This window comes from Corythoichthys intestinalis, chromosome 17, assembly GCF_030265065.1.
Source record: "Corythoichthys intestinalis isolate RoL2023-P3 chromosome 17, ASM3026506v1, whole genome shotgun sequence".
NCBI classification, from domain to species: domain Eukaryota; kingdom Metazoa; phylum Chordata; class Actinopteri; order Syngnathiformes; family Syngnathidae; genus Corythoichthys; species Corythoichthys intestinalis.
In genome coordinates, this window is record NC_080411.1 from 38798933 (window position 1) to 38820139 (window position 21207).

Consider the following 21207-nt stretch of genomic DNA (forward strand, 5'->3'; position numbering starts at 1 on the left):
TATTCACTCATTCCAGTGCCAAGAGAAGAATGCCTGCTCGGAATATTGGGGCGTGTCGGTGGCCGATGAGGGTTGCTCATCTTCGGTTAGATTCAGAAACAATGTTTATGTCAACGTATATACAGTATGGATTTTCAATTCCAGCAGTCGAAGAAGAGTTCCTGGGTGTTTGTATATGTGGTATTTGTGTGTTTCAGTGTGTGTATCATTACCTTTTAGACTTTGTGGAAACTTCTGGACTGGTGCCCAGCGATGTCATGGGAACGCTTGAATCGCTCAGAATGATTCATGTCTGCGCAGCACAACCATCACACCCTCCCCCCATAACACACACACACGCACGCACGTACACACACAGGAAGAGGGAGTTAAACCCTTCTTCTATCCATCTTCCTTCCCCATTTACCACCCTTTCTTTTTCCTACTCTTTTTTTTGCCGTCATCTCACCATCCTCAGCAAATCGCACTATTAGTCATATTGTTTATTCAAATCGACTCATTATATGCATGTCAAAGGAGATCATGTCTTCTAAATGATTCCTTTCACACCAACAAAGACTTGATGTATCTTTCAAGCTCAGAAAGAGAGTCTAGACTTTGGCATTGATTTCGTGAGCAACTCCATCCTGCAGCATCTTTTTCTTCGTCCTGATTAACAGCAATGAATGTCAGTAGACAATAGACGTCAAGCGGGACAGGATAAAAAGGGAGATGCAGTATGTTACGTTCTTTTTTTAGTTTGAAATTGAAATTTTGCATCGTAAAATAAAATTCAAAATGTTCAATTTAATGGGGTAATATAATGAAACATGTTTTCAGTACTGTGGTACCTCTACTTACGAAATTAATTGGTTCTGGAAGTAGTCTCGTAACCCGAAAATTTCGTAAATAGAGGAGTTTCGCGTGTAAATGCCCTAATCTGTTCCAAGCACTACTAACACGTCACATTAAATTTTACAATTGGGCTAAAACTGGAAAAGAACACCTTTGAATCATTCTATATACCTATCCTTACCATTAATACCTGTAATGAAGTAGATATTACAACAAAAAGCAAAGATCAAAGAAAAAAATTATATATCTCACGTTTCGAGTGAGGCAATGTCTTCTTTCACGAGATTGACGGTGCCTATCGCCTATCTCTCTTATCGTGACACAAAAATGCGAGGAGACCTATGCTCTAATGTGCTACTAATGTAATGGACCGTCTTAACCGCCTTAAAAAAATCTTCCAGAGATAAAGACATGAGGAGCCTTTAGTCATTTGGTTCGGACTGTGCACCTGTGCACATCATCGCACTGCGACACCCAAATTTAAACGTCATCAACAATGGGAGAGCAGCATACTGAAAGGGATGGGATGGGAAATATTATGACCAATGGAGCAGCAATATCTTATGGCGTGACATTTAAAAGCAGAAAGTGTTGTGTTTTAACATATACGGGTAGTCCCCGGTTTACAAACGAGTTCCATTCCTACGATGTCTGATAACCCGAATTTCCGCATAAATCTGAATTACTTTTTAAGTACACCTTAATACCACCTAAATCTCACAATAACTATCCAAAAACATGGAATATATTGTACGGCATATCACAGTTTTTCTCAATTGCTTTGGTACGTTTCTCAGATCTGAATTGAAATTCCCAATTCCCAATTCATTGCATGCTGCATTCATGGCATCCAGGAGAGTCATCTGATTGTGAGGCTGACGATCATACACTTGCCATTTCCATGTGGAGAAACAACATCTTCTATGGGATTGAGGAATGGGGAGTATAGTGGTAGAAACCTAATTACCATTCTGTTGTGGTTAGCAAACCATTCCCTGATTACGTTGGTGTGGTGGGAACTCACATTGTCCCAAACTATAACACAAGTTATGTAAAATAAATAATGAAAATGCTCAGAAATAAGCACACACATGTTGGCATATTCTGACAACATGTTGATCCATTTTGCATGTAAAGGCTTATTCAATGAAGTAAGGATGAGATGTTGTGGGTGGTGAGACTATTCAATAGAGACCCATGACAATCAACTTGGACCATCATGGCAGATGCCACTGTTAATGTAGAAAACAGCAGAGAATTGTACAAAATCATTTACATGGATGCACAAAAACATTGCAGTTTGCTCAAAGGAATGAGGAACTGCTTTTCTGATGTGCACTAGTGATGCGATGTTGTGAGGATTGAACAAGTAGTTTTGAGAATTGCAAGTCTGATCTGAGCAATGAACCAAAGCAATTGAAAAAAACTGTAATAAAGTAAAGTAAAAAAATAAAAATAAAAAGACACTGTACTTACCATCAATGCTGAGAAGTAGCTGGACAAGACACTAGCCCCTTTCAGACATACGCTGAACTCCGGTTAAGTCACGGGATTAGCCCTTACGTCTGAAAGCAATTTCTCAGGTCGACTGACACAGACAAGAACCGGGTTGTGTCCTAGGAAAATATCCGGCACGTGACCGGGGCACGGCATTTATGAAAGCAGCTGGTTAATTCCCGGGTCACAGCGCGAAGGCTGATGACGGAAATATCATGGCGGGTCATTTCCGCTTTCTTCGCAGAAAGATGAAAAGTGGTAAACAAACATCGCAATTATCAACATGGCAAAATGGAAATACAAAAATCAAACTGGAAACAAAATTGCTACTGGATCTTAGAGCTGAGGAAGAGGCAGTCCATCGTCCATCTTTGGAAACGTGTGGTTAATTTTGTTGCCGATGCAGACCCAAAAAGACATAATCTCCGGATTATAAAATCCCGTCCTCTGCACCCTTCTCACAGAGAGCGCCAAGTCGCCAACATGGCACAAGTCTGAAAGTGTCAGACCCAGGTAATACCCAGTACATCTCACCATGTATGAAAGCCTTGACTGAGGTAAATCCCACGTCACATTAAACGGGAATTTAGCGAGATATAAGTCTGAAAGGGGCTACTGTTACGCGACTAAAAAATTAGATTTATAAAAAACGACTGGAGACAAAATGATGGACAAGACTCTACCATCGTAAAGTCGAAATCATGTACAGTGTATCACAAAAGGGAGTACACCCCTCGCATTTTTGCAGATATTTAAGTAGATCTTTTCATGGGACAACACTGACAAAATGACACTTTGACTAAATGAAAAGTAGTCTGTGTGCAGTTTATATAATAGAGTTAATTTAGTTTCCTCTCAAAATAACTCAAAATATAGCCATTGCTGCAGAGATTGAAGAGGTGGGGGGTCAGCCTGTTAGTGCTCAGATCATACGCCGTACTCTAGATCAAATTGGTGTGCATGGCTGTCACCCCAGGAGGAAGCCTCTTCTGAAGACGGTGCACAAGCAAGCCCGCAAACAGTTTGTTGGAGACATGTCAGCATGGATTACTGGAACCATGTCTTATGGTCTGATGAGACGAAGATTAATTTGTTTGGTTCCGATGGTCTCAAGCATGTGTGGCGGCGGCCAGGTGAGGAGTACAAAGACAAGTGTGTCATGCCCAAGCATGGTGGTGGGAATGACCCCCCTCCCCCCACCCCACATCTTCAATCTCTGCAGCAATGCTGACAGCACTCCTATAACGAGTCACATGACATTTTGGAGTGAAAATGACCAGCAGTTCTCAATTTGGACATTTAGGGATGTACGTAGTTCCCATGCGGTGTACTCACTTTTGTTGCCAGGGGTTTAGTATTTTGAGTTATTTTGAGGGGAAGATAAATTAACTATATTATATAAGCTGCACACAGACTACTTTTCATTGTGTCAAAGTGTCATTTAGTCAGTGTTGTCCCATGAAAAGACATTCTTAAATATCTGCAGAAATGCGAGGGGTGTACTCACTTTTGTGATACACTGTTAGTCGGATACGTCGTAACCCGGGAACTACCTATATATCGTAATTTTCGGACAACAAGCCGCTACTTTTTTTCTTGTAGTCCAGTGCGGCTTATATATGGATATTTACAGGCCTATTAGCGGTATGTCTTTAGTAGGGTTGTCAAAAGAATCAAAGTGTTTTGAAGCATCGATACTGAAATGTATCTGTATATGATGTTTTTTACCAAAGTATCGATACCCATTTATTTGTTTTGCATGTAATAAGAAATTTGGTGTCATGTGGTAAATTTGACTTTGCACTACTCTTGATAAGTTGACAGTAATTGAAGATACTGAATTTTTTTTTATATCACCTGTTAACCTATTAGCTGCTATTGTTCTTCAACTGCCACCATCCCACTTTAAATGGATTGGACGTCTACTAGTGATAAAGAGCCACATCATTGGATGTCTATCATCGTCAATGGCACTGACAATACATTTTAAAAATCATTAGGGTTTTTTAGCAGTCCATTTTCTCATTGTTCTTCTCTTTAATAAGGAATAACGACATTTGACAAACAGTAAACAAATAATTTAACTAACTTAAATCCTAGGCTTAGGAAGGGACTGTTAACTTTTGAATGGGATGGCACGGGACTCTGTGGCTAAGCAAAGGCAATTCGAGTATTCATAGCAGAGTCTTTCTATTATTTTCTTTAGCTAAAAACACTTTTATTGAGGATGTGTCTTTGTTTAGTGCGGTCTCATGCAAATGAATAGATCAGAATGGTACAGTAAATTGAGTGCTGTATGTGAAAGCTGCCAAGCCGGGTAAGAACCACTACATTTCACCCGACTCTGAACCTGACCGATCCGGGAAAGTTTTTGTGAAAGCCACGATTCTGGGTCACATTACCCAATACTGTTGCAGTATAATACAGTATGTCTAAAAGCGAGGTTAGTATTGCAAGGCATTGTCGGAGAGTGTGTGTGGTGTGTCAGTGGTGTGAGTATCATGCTTCCACTCAACTTGAACTGGAACTTATGTGTCTCCTGGCATTGTGGATTAGCAGGGATTTGGTCCTCATTGCTCACCGACTCCACTTTGGGCATTATACAGCCCAGTGGACTGACCTCCCCTCCTCCATCTTTTGTACCTTTGCAGCACACACTCTTAACAAGCAGTGCTCTGTCTGGGGGTCCTCATCACTGCCATTGAGATTGTTTGGGTTTTGTCGCCTTGAGGCAGATACAAATGTCACCACTGCATAGCCCTGGAAAGAGTAGAGGTCAGCAAACTCCGGTTAATAAAATATCCTTGACCTTGGCCCTTTGATATTGAAGGTTGTGTGTTGTTTGCTCTTTTCTGCTATCATTAAGCAAGCAGATTAAAGTTATTTAAAAATGTCACTTCTTGTAAACTACTTGTTACTTAACACTGCAAGCCCCAAGTTTTTTTTTTTTTTTTTTGGGCTATGAAGAATTACCACTAAAGCGTCAAATGACCCAGATACCAAACTGACTACGGGGCTTTGATAAACAATAGATCACTCAAACAAGCAATCAAGCAGGCCACCCCCCCACACACTCCTGTGAAGTCGCTGCCTAGGTGTGAAGGGGGGCTTTCGCTCTGGATAGCTGCAATTAGCATCTTGAATATAAGAGAGACGGGTGGACTTGGTGGGTCTTGCAAAGGAATTGGCTCACTCTCATGTGGGCGCAAAGAAGGCGCAGAAGGAAAAATTGCTTCGGCAACAACCTCCAACACCTAGCCCCGGAAAAACAGAAAAATGTTTTATTTTGTTTTTTATTACACCGTCGCTTGTACGTAGGCAAACTACAGCTTTTGGAATATGTAAAAAGGTTGTCCGCCCGTTTGCCTGTCTGAGTGATCCACTGTCCAACAAAGCCAAAGCAGCCCTCCCCCACAAACACTCAATATGTTAATTGGAGCAATCCAACCCTGATGTTTTTGTGAGTGTGAATGGGAATGACTAATGAGGACCTCAATGCTCACAAAAGATATGCTGATTAGGGTCAGATGATCCTTCTCTGGATACAAAAGGGATTTGTATCAACTGATCCAGCCTTGGTAGACCTAGTGTTAAAGTAGCTCTAAATAGTGTGCTTCAGTTGAGTCCTATTCAGTGTCACTACCGATATGTTTTGTTGTTGTTGTTGTTGACCATCCTTCTTAGTGTCACTCTTAGGGCACTTTCATACTCGCACTGTTTGGTCCGTTTTAAATGGACTTCTTTTTCTCAGATAGCCCGCTAATTTAAATGCACGTCCCAACTCTAGTTCGAACCAAGCAACCTGGTCCGCTCAAAAATCGTTGGTCTGGGTCGGCTTTAAGCTCACCCTGCTTCGCTTGAGAATGCAACCAGAGCAGGGTGTGCTTTGCTACTTTATCTGTAGCGTCACAGCATGAAGCTGTGACGTTCTAGGCTGTGACGGTACACACAGGGCATCCTTGTAAGCGGAAGTACAGCGCGGACGCTATTCAAAATCAACAATGGAAAGATGACAGACAATCAGCCATGGCCAAACGTTGTTGTGCTGCGCTAAGCAGTTGCATTTGATACACAGAATTGGATTCTAAGTGGCGATTGTGTTTTGCATGCTGTTGCTGAACATACCTTGTGAGAGTGACTGGTTGAGACAGGCGGAGCCTCTCGGGGCAGCTGTTTTGTATGTCTCGCTCCCCCGGAAGTGGCAAAAATTTGACAGTCCAAAAAGTCACGAAAGTGAGAGTGATTTCGCGCGCCTAAGTGACCCTTTCGTGGTTTAATTTTCTTTTATGCATTTTTTATACACTCCGGTTCGCTCGGCATTGAGTCAGGGGGGTGTGACCAGCTGGCCGAGTGGCGACTTGCTATGCTATGCTACATAAATTTTTTTAAAGTTTTTTTTTATTCTAACTTAGATGCATACAAACTTCTGCTTCACTAAACAGTAAGTTGACAAAAAAATTGACACATGCAGATGCACGGTTATATTATCATTGCAAAATAAAAGTAATAAAAAATACCTATATGCAGTTTAATATGTAAAAATAAGGCTATGCTACATTACGTGCAGTGTCACAGATCCACGCTGTGATGCTCCGCCCTCCCTCCCCTTGCAGGAAGGGATGTATTTCCTCTTCTATTGTCCAATCAATGAGTGCACCTTTCGTCCACGTGACGCTACTAGAATAGTTCGGTTGGTGTAGTGTGAATGCAGAACTTTTTCAACAACAAGTGTTACTGCGAGGTGGCTCTCCAACCGGACTCTGGTCCTCTTGGTCTAGCGCAGTGGTTCTTAATCTGGGTTTGATCGAACCTTGGGGTTTCAGAGAGTAAGTCTAAGGGGTTCGGAAAAAGAAACGCAGGGCCCTATTTTTGTACGCTAATTAGATCCAAGCAAAGTGGCTTATTAGACCAAGTTTTGGACTGGTTTGCTCCCGATTAACAGGGTTAATCCATTTCTTTCAACTGGTAGTCCTCAATCTGATCGAAGGTCGAACTAGTTTGCTCAGTGGAAGGTTGACTTGCACTTGGTATGAGGGAATACAACAGACTAATGGGCAGAGTGGTCTCAAATTTTGACCTGTTTATAAAACATGCTGTCAAAATGGGAAGAATTTTGAACGGGAATTTACTCAATTATTAAGTTTCTAGCTTAGATATATTGGTTTTGAATTTGAAAAAAAATTGCTTTATTTTCTTGTTCCGAAGGGTTCGGTAAATGCATATGTGAAACTTGTGGGGTTCGATACCTTTAGCAAGGTTAAGAACCACTGGTCTAGCGTGAAAGTGCCCTTAGAATGCTGTATGTTGTGCACAAAAATAGCATCTGTCCTTATCATTTTAGTATTAGTCACTATTAACAAAAGATCGTTTGTCCTATATGTATTTGTATTCGCTTGTATTATGCTTTGTTTTACTCTGCTGTCTTCTGCCGGGTTGGCATTGCCAATGAGAACTTGTTGTCAATTGCTTTACCTAAAACCTAAAAATCTCTGAGTACCGTATTGATTTGTCATTCCCCACGATTCGATAATAATTATTTTCATTAAAATCCTCTGTGATATTGTTACATTGGATTACTTTGGATTAAACATGTACCGGTTATTGGTTTCAAGGTATACCTTGGTCTGAAAATGTCACGGTTTTAAAACCACAAACATTTTCTGTCATACCTTTCCTACGGTATTAGCTATATTTTAAGTCCCAAAGGAAGAAATCCCTCGCTTGCAGCTGCAGGGCTTACCTCTCCCCCTCTGGTTGTTGCTCAGTGAGTCAGAGAGTCAGACGATGGCTGGAGGAGGTGAAATACCTTCACTTTTCCCCATCAAAGAAAAGGAAGATGTCGGTATGGGAATACTTTGGCTACAGAAAAGTTACAGACGGGCGCGGCTGAGAGGAAGCGGGCCAACCGACATGTAAAACATGTTTGCGGAGGGAGGCTCCCAGAGGAGGCAATACCTTCAATATGATTTTGCATTTACGTGACCACCCGTTGCTTTATACAAAATTAAAGGTTCGTAAACGCTGTTATACACGTTTCCCACCAGCTACGAGAGTTGACTTTATTCATTTATATTTCATTATACTTATTTTCCAGTTTGCTAGTATGTTGTTTTGTAAAATAAAAATTCTGTTTTTTGTTTTTGTTTTGTTTTTTTGTTTTTTGTTTTTTTTGTTTTTTTTTAACCCAGAAATCTCAAAATAACACATTTTAGAGCTGTAATTGCAATACTGTGAAACTATGATATTTTTGCTTAAGGTTATCTTATTGTCAGAATCCCTACCTTGGATATTTGTCTTATTTGTGTCTGCCACTGTTCCCAGTTCTAACTTTTATTTTAAACGTGTATGGAAAGGTGGATGAAACTCCAATATGCTTATGTCCCCACTTGGGAGACCAACTACACTTTTAAGTGTAGTGTCAATGTAGATTGTTTTTGAGTTGAATTTCCAATTTCAAAGTGTTTCAGTATTAAGTATTATTCAGTATTTCAGAAATCCCAAGGTGCCACCTTGCTTGGATTTGAGCACTGAATTATTATTTGTAAGAAATTTTGTATATATTACAGAGAGCCATAAAATTCCATAAGAGAACAAAATACCAAATTCAAAACTAAAATGCAAATAATGAACACTGCAAAAAAAAAAAAAAAAAAAAAGTTGAATCATGAACATTTGCAATATTTTTTATTTGGATTGTTTCCGGATTGTTTATTGGACATCTATTCCTGCCAAGTCTGATGAACAATTCTGTCATTGAAATGGTGATGATGTTTCTCGAATGGGTAGCATGATTGAGCCGTGCTATGTGTTGTGACTGCTCGGAGTGTCTATATGCTAGATTTGGCAGTGTCAAGTTTCTAAGCATTTTAATTATTTCAGTTGTTGAGCGTTCGAATTTATAAATCCTAACAACTAGGATGTACAGTGGAACCTCGACATACGATCGCTTTGACAAATGATCTTTTCGACATCCGATGTAAAAGTTGACTCGCCCTTTGCTTCTACATCCAATGACATTCTCGAAATTCGACGATTTATGACAGTGCCGCAGGTTCTTTGTTTTCCCGCAAGAAAGTTTTTCTTGTGAGAGAAATCAACATGGGTTCCAACAATGTTAGTGCAGGTGGTGAAAAAAGGACTAAGGTGAGGCTTACCTTTGAAATGAAGAGGGAAATGATAAAAAAATATAAGCGTGGGGTGCGCATTCGTGAACTCAACAATACGGCCGTAGACGGTCTATGATCTCGGCTGTCATCCTCCGTTCGCCAGTCTTTATAAGTTAAGGTGATGATTATTATTATTGTGACATCGCCAAAGAAATCACCAGCTTCGTCAGATTTTTAATAATTTTTTTCAGAACTTGTTCAACACAACGTGCCTACTGTCCATCACAGCTGAACAAGTGAATTGAAAGTTAAAAGTCCTCCCTCACATCAGCCACTCGGTGCGTTCAGGTACACAGCGCAAAAATACATCTTCCACATTAGAACCGGATTCGTTAAATTATTACATGTATTATTACTATTATTACAAGTATTATATTATTATTCCAATTTTTAGTCATGATTTGTGTTGCTCTGTGTAATTGCTATTTGCAATAGTGCCAGCAGTATTTATTAAAGATTTTGTGTAGGTTTTTGGTCTGTGGAACGAATTAATGGAATTATAATGTATTCTTATGGGGAAATCCTGCTCCCCATACGGCCATTTTGACTTACAAACAACAAGGTCCTGGAACGAATTAACTTCGTATGTAGAGGTACCACTGTATTTGGTTTTCTAGTTGTTGTACTTTGAGAGTCATTTAAGAAGTTACAGCAAAATGTCCAAGGTTCTCTTTTGAGTTTAAGTTGCACCGAGTCATTCTGGGTTTGACAGTACAGTAAATGTTTGTATTTTTGTTCTCAAGGATTGCTTCCTCCAGATGAAATTCTCAAGAATGACCTTGATTTGTCAAAGAGCAATCTGAGGTCTTACAAAATAACTCTTTGTTAGTTTTAACCCCCAAAGTACACGCACGCACAAACACACACCACGACGGAACTTCCTATGGAATTTTACAATGTCTTGAGAACAAGAACATTTTGAGGGTTGAGTGAATGAGACTGACCTCACTTAAATTTTATGGATCTTTTTGTTGTAATATCTGTTGTCCCTGTCCTCCTATCTGGTCAGTTCTTTTTTCTCTCCCTAAAATTTAAGAAAAAAAGTGTTTTATTAAATATGAAGCCATAGACTTCATAATGATATTGACGGGGCGCGGGGCCAATTACTAGGGGGCCTGCATTGTTTGTGTGGCCGTCAAAGCTTACCGAGTGGAATAACAGACAAAGAGCTTTTTTTTGTTGAAAATTCTTGTGAATAAATGCTTAAATCCCTGAACTCTTTAAAGTTATGGACCTAAAATAGTCTCGATTTCTGGTTAAAAGCAAAAAAATGTGCAGTTAGCATTTATTTTATGTAAATATGTCGAAGAATGATGCTAGTCTGTTAGACAATGTGGCGGGAGCCTTACAAACATAAAGCGTTTCACGTTGAAAATTCTTGTGAAAAAAAAAAAAATATATATATATATACTAATTAACTTGAATCCTCAAACAAATCACTCCTGAGACAATCCTTCCTGTTTGTATGCGGCACAGCTTTCGTACTTTTTCAACATAAAGCCGGCGTTGGATCACTGCATGTGTCGCTGCGTCCGACTGCGAATAATTGAAGCGGATTGTAGGATGGCTCCCTACTTGAAGACGTGGTGCAGTAAAGGTCGAATCTTACCTATCAATATCATTATGAAGTATATGATTATGTAATTGGAAGTTGCTTAATTTTCAATGTTTTTTTTATTATTTTTTTTTAATAGAATTGTTTTGTCACATACAAAATGTGAAATAAGTACACTGAATACATGTGGCGGAAAACACTCAGGTGACTTGAAGTTCTGCTCTGAGACCCCGAATTTGGCCAACTTTCAAAATTGTGCGATATGCATGTGTGATATATCATTGGAAAGCTTAAAATCTCATTTTTCTGGGGGAAGACAAATTATGAACAGGAGGGCATTAAAAAAAAAAAAAAAAACAGCATGTAAACAGCGAAACCCTATCTGGAGGTGAGGCAAGGCAAGGCAAATTTATTTATATAGCACAATTCAACACAAGGCAATTCAAAGTGTTTTACATCACATGAAGATCATAAAAATCACATTTAAATCAATACAACGTAAAAACCAAGAAAATCAAAATCGGAAATAAAATTATACATAAAAATCGCATTTAATCACAAATATAATAAAAATAAATAAATAAATAAATAAATAAAACAAAAACTACTACTTCTAATAATAATTGAAATCAGCAATGGAGATAAGCACAAGAGGAATAGAAAACAAGTAGATTGAAATATATAGACAGTTAAGGATATGGAGTGCTAAACAAAAGCGTTTTTAGCCCTGATTTAAAAGAGCTAACAGTTTGAGCATACTTCAGACGTTCAGGTAACTTGTTCCAGAGGTGAGGAGCATAATAACTAAATGCTGCCTCACCCTGCTTGGTTCTTGTTCTTGGAACATGCCGGAGACCGGTTCCAGACGACCTTAGGGGTCTAGATGTCTCATAGGTATCTAACAAACCAAGCATGTATTTTGGTCCAAGGCCATTAAGTGTTTTGTAGACGAGCAGTAGTATTTTATAGTCTATCCTTTGACTCACTGGAAGCCAGTGTAGCGATTTCAAAACCGGTGTAATGTGGTCCAGCTTCCTTGTATTTGTGAGGACTCTGGCTGCAGCATTCTGTACTAGCTGCAGCTTCCTTATTGATTTTTTATCAAGACCCGTAAATATACCGTTGCAATAGTCTAATCTGCTGAAAATGAATGCATGCATAAGTTTTTCCATGTCTTGTTGAGTCAGAAGCCCCTTAATTCTGGTTATATTTTTTAGGTGGTAATAAGCAGATTTAGTGACGGACTTTAGATGGCTATCAAATTTTAGGTCTGAGTCAATAATTACGCCAAGGTTTCTGACTTGATTTGTAGCTGTAAGTGACATTGTGCTAAGTTGCCTGCTAATCTTTGACCTTTCCTTTTTTGGCCCAAAAATGATCACCTCGGTCTTCTCCACATTTAACTGGTGAGAGCACGCGAGAGCAGAATTAAAGACGCCATGACTTTAACGAGATATTATCGCGTACTTACCTTGTTTCGATCCAAAAGCTCCATGTAGCATGTATCGCTGAGTTTCAAGACACAGCAGTGAATGGCCAAAGCTGAATTTTTGGGGGATTTTATGGGTGAAACATGGTAATATAACAAGGGTCGCGATGCAGAAATCACAGACATCAAAGAGTGGTTGAGATTTTCTTTTTCATACATTTACCATTTTAAACGTTTTTTTTTTTTTCTCCAATTTTTCTTTGTTTGGATCGATCATTCATCAGCTAACATATCTGAGAAAATGCGACAGTAACAAAAAACAACAATTACAATCAAGCGATAGTTATGAGGTTGATATCCGTGACTTTTTTACAGACACCATTTTTTCATTGTGACATAATTTGTTTAAAAGTTTAAAATATGCGAGTGATTAAATTTTTGTAGTCATTTTTTTGGAGGAACTTGAAATTAGACATCAATTAATGATTCTAAGCTAAAAAATAACACACATTTTGAATAAGAACTATAATTACCTACCTTCTTTTTATGGCTAGGTTGAAACAAAAGTGGTTGTGCGACGTCTGTAAACAGGGGTTTCCAGGGTAAAACGGACAAATTGAAAATAGCTTGGGGGCTTAATGCACCATAAATCTGCTATTGCAGCATATAGACATATTGTTCTGTCAAACACAACAGTTGTTTTGGCTTAAAATACAGCAGTTTCTTTCAAAGAGGAGTGCAAGAGCAGTCTTGTCTGTGTTTCCCATCTTGTCTGTGTTTTCTGCCATATGTTTTTCTGAAAAGAATACAATCGAGGAAAGGGACAATTCAATGTGGCCTTCTAAAATATTCAGCTATTCATCTGAAAAAAGTTTTTTTTTTTAAATGAAAGAAACAAAATAAGACATGACTATACACATTATATATACTGAATAACACGAGTTGAATGATTTACAATAGAATTATGCTGAACTGACTAGAGGAATTATGTGGTGAGATTTTGAATAGACTTGAACGTTCCATGTGTGCGTAGTGGTGTGTGTGTGGTCCTGAATTGGCATTCTTCTTCCTGTTCTCATGGATATATTTCTGCACCATGCAAAAAAAAAAAAAAAAACACACATTTATAGTGTTTTTGTGCATGTGTGTATACAGGGCAATAACTCTATATGCACTGTCTATTGCGTACATTTACATGTGTGGGTCTGTGTGCCAGTGATTGTCAGTATGTGTATGTGTGTGGGGGTATAGGTGGTGGTGGTGGGTGGGGGGGGGGGGGGGGGCTCTTTGTATATGTGCCAAACCAGTCCAGCTGGCATCAATGGTAGCTGAAGCTGAGGCCCCTGGATCGGTCCCATTCACAACAGCACACATGCACACACACGCGTACACACTGTCAACCACATTCCCACTCCTTTACGCCTCTAATTATCAACCTCTTCTGCATCGACTACCATGTTGGCATGTATTCAGCAGCATCCATACATGCCTGATTCAAACCCTTCACCATGTACACGCTTCATTTTCCTCCACACACGCTCACTATAAAGCCCCTTCATTTCATCTCGTATGGCTGCACTAACCACAGAATGTAATTACACACTAGCAGTGGTTTGATATTTAGACTGGCTGAAGATTTAAGGCTTTATCCAAAAAGGTTTTCGTGGTAAAAACACGCTTAAAGTGGCCCCACAGTTCCAAAGGGACCAGGAACGCCTGTTCAGAAGCTTGAGGCGAAATTAGATTTTTTTTTTTTTTCCCAAAACGCTGCGGTGTTCTGTACATGTTCTTAATTCATCTAACGCTTCTGTTTGCCCAGTCACACACACTCAAATTGTGCATAAAAATGATGGTTACTTACCTGCCAATGGCGCACCTCCCTGTTACCTGTAATAATTGGTCTGCATTGAAGCAGTCAAGGGAGAGGCGATTGTCATTTTTTTTTACGTGAATAAAATATTTAGTAGAGAAAGGTCAAATTTTAAGCAAGCTAGATGCCTTACAAAGAGATTCCAAATTATAATTGATAATTTGGAAATGTCACCATGTTTATTTTATATATTAACATTAAAATGGGGAGGAAGATATATTCTTGACTGTTTTTAACCTTTAGTGATAGTAAAATTGAGTAAATGTGCCCTCCATACACTGCTGGCCAAAAATATTGGCGACCCCTGCAATTCTGTCAGATAATGCTCAATTTCTCCCAGAAAATGATTGCAATTACAAATGTTTTGGTAGTAATATCTTCATTTATTTTGCTTGCAATGAAAAAAACACAAAAGAGAATGGAAAAAAATTAAACCATTGTCATTTTACACAAAACTCCAAACATGGGTCATACAAAAGTATGGGCACTCTTTGAAAAATCCTGTTATGCTTTTCTAATTTGTGTCATTAACAGCACCTGTTACTCACCTGTGGCACATAACAGGTGGTGGCAATAACTAAATCACACTTGCAGCCAGTTAAAATGGATTAAAGTTGACTCAACCTCTGTCCTGTGTCCTGTGTCCTTGTGGGTACCACATTGAACATGGAGAAAGGAAAGAAGACCAAGGAAACTGTCTGAGGACTTGAGAACCAAAATTGTGAGGAAGCACGGGCAATCTCAAGGCTACAAGTCAATCTCCAAAGACCTGAATGTTCCTGTGTTTACAGTGTCATCAATAAGTGTAAAGCCCATGGCACTGTGGCTAACCTCCCTAGATGTGGACGGAAAAGAAAAATTGACAAGAGATCTTAACGTAAGATTGTGCAGATGGTGGATAAAGAACCTCGACTAACATCCAAACAAGTTCAAGCTTTCCTGCAGTCCGAGGGTACAACAGTGTCAACCAGTACTCGTCGGCATCTGAATGAAAAGGGACTCTATGGTAGGATGCCCAGGAAGATCCCACTGCTGACCCAGAAACATAAAAAAGTCAGGCTGGAGTTTGCCAAAACTTACCTGAGAAAGCTAAAAATGTTTTGGAAGAATGTTCTCTGGTCAGATGAGACAAAAGTAGAGCTTTTTGGGAAAAGGCATCAACATAGATTTTACAGGAAAAAAACGAGGCCTTCAAAGAAAAGGACACGGTCCACACAGTCAAACCTGGTGGAGGTTCCCTGATGTTTTGGGGTTGCTATGCTGCTTCTGACGCTGGACCCCTTGACCGTGTGCATGGCATTGTGAAGTCTGAAGACTACCAACAAATTTTGCAGCATTATGTAGTGCCTAGTTTGAGAAAGCTGGGTCTCCCTCAGAGGTCATGGCCCAAAACACACTTCAAAAAGCACTAGAAAATGGTTTAAGAAAAAGCACTGGAGACTTCTAAAGTGCCCAGCAATGACTCCAGACCCGAATCCCATAGAACACCTGTGGAGAGATCTGAAAATGGCAGTTTGGAGAAGGCACCTGTCAAATCTCAGAGACCTGGAGCAGTTGGCCAAAGAAGAATGGTCTAAAATTCCAGCAGAGCATTGTAAGAAACTCACTGATGGATACCGGAAGCGGATGTTTGCAGTTATTTTGTCTAAAGGTTGTGCTACTAAGTTTTAGGCTGAGGGTGTCAATACTTTTGTCCGGCTCATTTTTGGAGTTTTGTGTAAAATGATCATGATTAGATTTTTTTTTCCTCTTTTGTGTTTTTTCATTGCAAGCAAAATAAATGAAGATATTACTACCAAGCATTTGAAATTGCAATCATTTTCTGGGAGAAATTGAGCATTATCTGTCAGAATTGCAGGGGTGCCAATACTTTTGGCCAGCAAAACGACTATCTATACTTTATACTTTAAGTCAGTGCTTCTCAATTATTTTCTGTTACGCCCCCCCAAGGAAGACGTAAATGTTTCGCGCCCCCCCAACTCTCTGCCGCCACTGTAAATAGTATCATTTGTCTATATAAGTACGCCTCAGCCTAACATTATGTCCTTTTTTTCTATTAAAGAAAAAAAGTAACATAGATCAACTTATAATAAAGTATAACTTTATTAACATTGTTTTGCTTATAACAGAAAAGACTTAACGCGCATCAATTTGCCTGAAGTAAAAAAAAAAAAAAAAAAAAAAAAGTTCACATCCAATCTGTAAAAATACACTCAAGGTACATTTTTGACCATTTGATACTGAAAAATAAAATGTAATAAAATCAGTAAATAATAGCAAATTCAAATTGATTAGAAACATGTACTCTTCAGGACAACATGCCAAAAAATTTGACCGAAAAAAAACAAAACTGAATAGAAGGGGGGAAAAAGTGTCTTTGGACAGAAGGAAAGTTTTTATTTTCGCTGATTCACCACAGTGCTCACTGGTTTACAGATATAACACTGACAAAGCGGGACGATTGTGACAATTGGCAATATTCGGCACGTTTTCGCTGAAAAACAATCAAGCGGCTTATCAATGAGATTGAGGTCCAATGTCTTTAAGTGGCGTCTTAACTGATTTGGCTTCAGACTCTCCGCTATAATCATTCTTAGACTCAGTAAACACTGGTCTTTCCTCATTTCCCACCATATTAAAAGTCAAAGCCAAAAGGCAAACGGCCCGCAAAAAAAGCGCATTCTCGGCGGCCGAGGGAGAACCGTAGGTGAGGGCGGTGATCCTGACGATCCCAAGCCGAAAACGGCACTTCTCGGCCGGACACGTGAGAAACGGAGAAGACAGTGGGTCGCTGCGTGAGTCCAGCTCTGCATTGAGTCTCTTCCGTGTGCACTTGCTTATTTCAAAAATACTGCACGTACTTTGAAAATGAGAACGCCACTGCCACCCACGGAGTGGATGTGCAAGTACACTTTATTCTAGTACGGCAAAAAAAAAAAAAAAATCGCATGTTCCCCGAGGTCACTCGCGCCACCCCTGGCATCGCTCTGCGCCCCCCTGGGGGGGCGCGCCCCACCATTTGAGAAGTACTGCTTTAAGTGAATGTAAAAAATACTCCTGAAAAACATCTAAACTGAAAAAATGGAACCAAATATATTTCAAGCACATACAACACACAATCTTTTTCCCCCAAATTCTAAAGAATACCTAATTGCCTGACTGTACATTTTTTGCACTCTTCTGTCTGCAGGTAAAACAGAGAGGAGTTCATACGGTTCGTATGGTAGAGAATCCAATCAACAGTGCCATCAGGTCAGTGGTTATTCAAATCTTCTTCTTAACTATTATTTTATTTAAAAATTCTGGACATATGTTGTATACCGTATGCTTTTGGATTTAAAGGGAAACTTGGGCTTAAAGACTTGTAGACTCGAATAAGCCACTTTTTTTTTTTTTTTTTTTACTAAAATATGTTATTAGAAACACATAAAATATTGCCATTGATTTAAAAATCTATAATATTTAGTACATGTTTTGACCTACTGAAGGCACTGTGTTTTAAGCGCGCAATGGACGCTGGGGGTGATGACGTAGATTGTCACTGTCACTTGACGAATACTACCCGGTTACTGCAATTCCTTCTACGGTGCAAGACATCCAGCACATGTGCTCATCGCTTAAAAGCAGCGAGTACTTATTATTTTAGGTTTTTTTTTTTTGTCTTTTATTACCTTTTCATTGCCTTAAAATACTTTTTGCATGTGTTTCCCTCTCATACTTTTAAGCATTTTGTTTTCTTGTGGTAGCTTTAACCCTTTAACACATAAGCCTATTTTGGCCGAATTTGCATGCCTTTGATGTTGCCTTTATATTTCAAAGAAAAAACTGTTCACAATTGCCAACATGGGTCCCTTTTTTCAGGATACCTTGAACTTCATGTCCAAACTGTTGTTTTCTTCACTGACCAACTTTAATCCACATTTTGGACCCAAAAAGACAAAAAAATCCCACTATCTTTTTTCAAAATTTGTAATGTTGAAGTCCCACTGACAACCAAACATGCTCGACCAACTGTTTTGAAGCTTCATAATATTTATTTAACTTGCTAGGATAAACATTCAATAGAAAAAAATAAGATTGAATAGTTTTTTTCAACACAAACAGCAGCTATGGTCATAGGCGTTTTTGGCCTTCACACATACTATGGTCAAAACACGTTATATACAGTGCAAAATAGTTAGAAAAAAAATTATATATATTATCCAACACAAAAAGGGTTTGGAGGATATCTCTTTCTGAAGTAAGGTATTGTACCCATCACCTTATCAAAGGTATATATGTACATGCAATCAAGCTTCTCGAACACACATCTATATAAAAATTGAAAAGATTCATAGTGAAGAAAAAATAATAATAAACATTGAAAAAAAAGTATTTAAAAAATATTGACAAGTAGTTCAGTTCAATTCAATTTTTTTTAGGCATGGGACCCAATAAAGTTTTTTTTTTTTTTTTTTTTTTTTTTTTTGCGCACTCAATAAATTTTGTTTTTGAACGTGTCACTAAACTGCGTCACATACAACGTCACACAGCCTATTCATCCGCCGTTTGCGCGCTGCTGTCACTTCAACTCGCCGAAACGCCGACTGATCCGAGGAAAACAATGACAAATTTAGCTCATTCTATTCCTTGAGTTAATGAAATAATGCATTAGCTTGCGCTAAATTTTGTTTTCGATTCATTCTGCACGTTTCAAAGTCGCTCGCTCAATCAAACCGCGCCGTTGCATGCTACACGTGTCTCCTTTCCCTTAGTTGGCGCCTTGCTCGTCAATTTATTAAAATGTTCACATTAGGTTCGTCCTTCTTGACATCACAACGGCTCTTAGGATTTGTAGTCTTTTGTGCTGCTTTCGGTTTTGAAAAAAGGACAAGAAATGATGGAAATATGGAGAGACACATGGTCCATGCGGCGTTTTAATGCATATTTATGAGTTCAATGAAACTATAAAACTCAAATGACATTATCTCCCGTTTTACTTGGTCGATTGACTTTAAATAAAAACTGGTGTGGACATCAACTTCCGTACTTTCAAACGAGAGCAACCAGGGGCACGTGGGTGACGTAATTACAGCGTTACGAGGCTTCAAAGATGATATGCATAAACGTGACGCATCCAACACGTTCGGTGTTAAAGGGTTAAAGCAGATTGTTGATTTGTTGACCTCATTAGTCACATAGGATATTTAAACCACCTGTAATTGACATTATTACATTTAAGTGTATTCTTAAGGCATCTTTAGTAGGTTCTGTCTGAATGAATCAGTCGTACTTTGGGTGTCAAGTTAGCCTCTTGTAGATGTTTCGCCGGTGTAGCACATTTTGGCAGAACACATTTTTTTTCATACGCTCGTCTTTTCTCATCCCGTCTTTCCTGTTCATTGTGCTTTTGCTGCTTGTTGTGTGAAATATCGACAATGCTGTCATGCTCATTAATGTTCCTCTCGGGTTCAAATTGAAAGGGTTGAACAGATTTATGTCAGGTTTATGTCGCTAGAGTCATACTCTGGAAGCTCGGCAGCGTAACCACGTGACGTCACCGCCATGTGACATCACCGCCCTGCGACGTAAACAACAATGACGACCTATTAGAAAAACAAATTTTACAAATTGTATAAAAACGAAAACATCAAGAGGGGTTTCAATCTCAAATTATTTTAATTAATTAATTAAATTAATTAATTAATTTAATTAATTTAATTTAAGTCTTTCTATCCGTGGATCCCTTTAAAGTGAACATTTGTAGCCCAACAAACTACTCTGCTCATTGCTTATAACCCTAGTAGAAAATACAAGTTGATAATTCAGAAAATATACAGATGTTAGTTTGATGTTACACAAGGTTCCATCATAGTCGGGCTGTCCGCTGTGTTGCCTGAGACCAATGTTATGAGTTTAATCAATTAAAGCTTATCAAAGGGATGTATGTCCTTGTGAAAGTCAGTGGAATGAAAAGATGTTAGAAAGCGTAATGAATATGTATTATATCTCCCTTTTCAGCACTGGTTTGTGCTTTGAATGAAGCTTCATTGATCCCTGAGGGACATTAGATCGTTTTATTTAACCGCTTGGTAACTGAGAGATACAGATGTCTCTCGTCACTACACCTTTCATTTGCAATGGTGCGTTTTATAGTTGAAAGTACAATAATACTATACCCAATAACACTGCCAATACAACAGATGCTACCTGAATTTTCAATGTACACAATAAAGATCTGTTTTCCTTTTGAAACTTTGTCGCTATGAAGACACATTTGAATTGTAATCTAAGGTGTAATGTGGCATTATGACATAATCAGCCATCAACTGCTGCTTGCAATGACTCAATTCAATGGTAAAAATATTATCAAAAAGTTATTTATTGAAATTATTTAATAAGGACATCAATCAATGATGCTCATTTCATTGGGTGCCGTGAGTTAAAAGATGCCGGTAGTCTTGCGTTCATAAAGTAAGCCATGCTCATTTAAAAGCAAAATAAAAATTGTACACCAGCCACTGCTAACAAACAATTGCTCAAACAAAAGTGTCTGATTTGGTAGCTACAGATAACTATAGTTTATTTTTTTATTTTTTTTAAATATCAATTAAATCTCGCCAAGAAAGCCGTGCCTCTGGCTGCATGCCAAGACATGAGCAATTGATTTCTTTGACAGCTTTTATTTACCAAAAGTTACTTTAAAATATTAATTTCCTTTTGTTACAGACATCAGTGGTGGCTGAATTTCTGCCTTTTAAAGAGAACCACGGATAGAAAGACTAGTAGTTCTTAAAGGATAAACATTATTACAAGTTAAAATAATTTGATATTAAAACCCCTCTTAATGTTTTCGTTTTTACACAGTTTGTAAAAT

General features: G+C 38.7%; 1 protein-coding gene across 4 annotated transcripts in view; it reads left to right on the forward strand.

The window, feature by feature from the left end:
* The window catches only part of LOC130905156 (transcription factor 4-like), a 356325-nt gene that overhangs the window by 142810 nt on the left and 192308 nt on the right, over nt 1-21207 (forward strand). For all 4 annotated transcript variants that reach the window (XM_057818269.1, XM_057818267.1, XM_057818270.1 and 1 more), the window contains exon 7: nt 17542-17603. In XM_057818269.1, coding sequence (XP_057674252.1) covers nt 17542-17603 — 62 coding nt within the window. The remainder of the gene's footprint in view (nt 1-17541; nt 17604-21207) is intronic.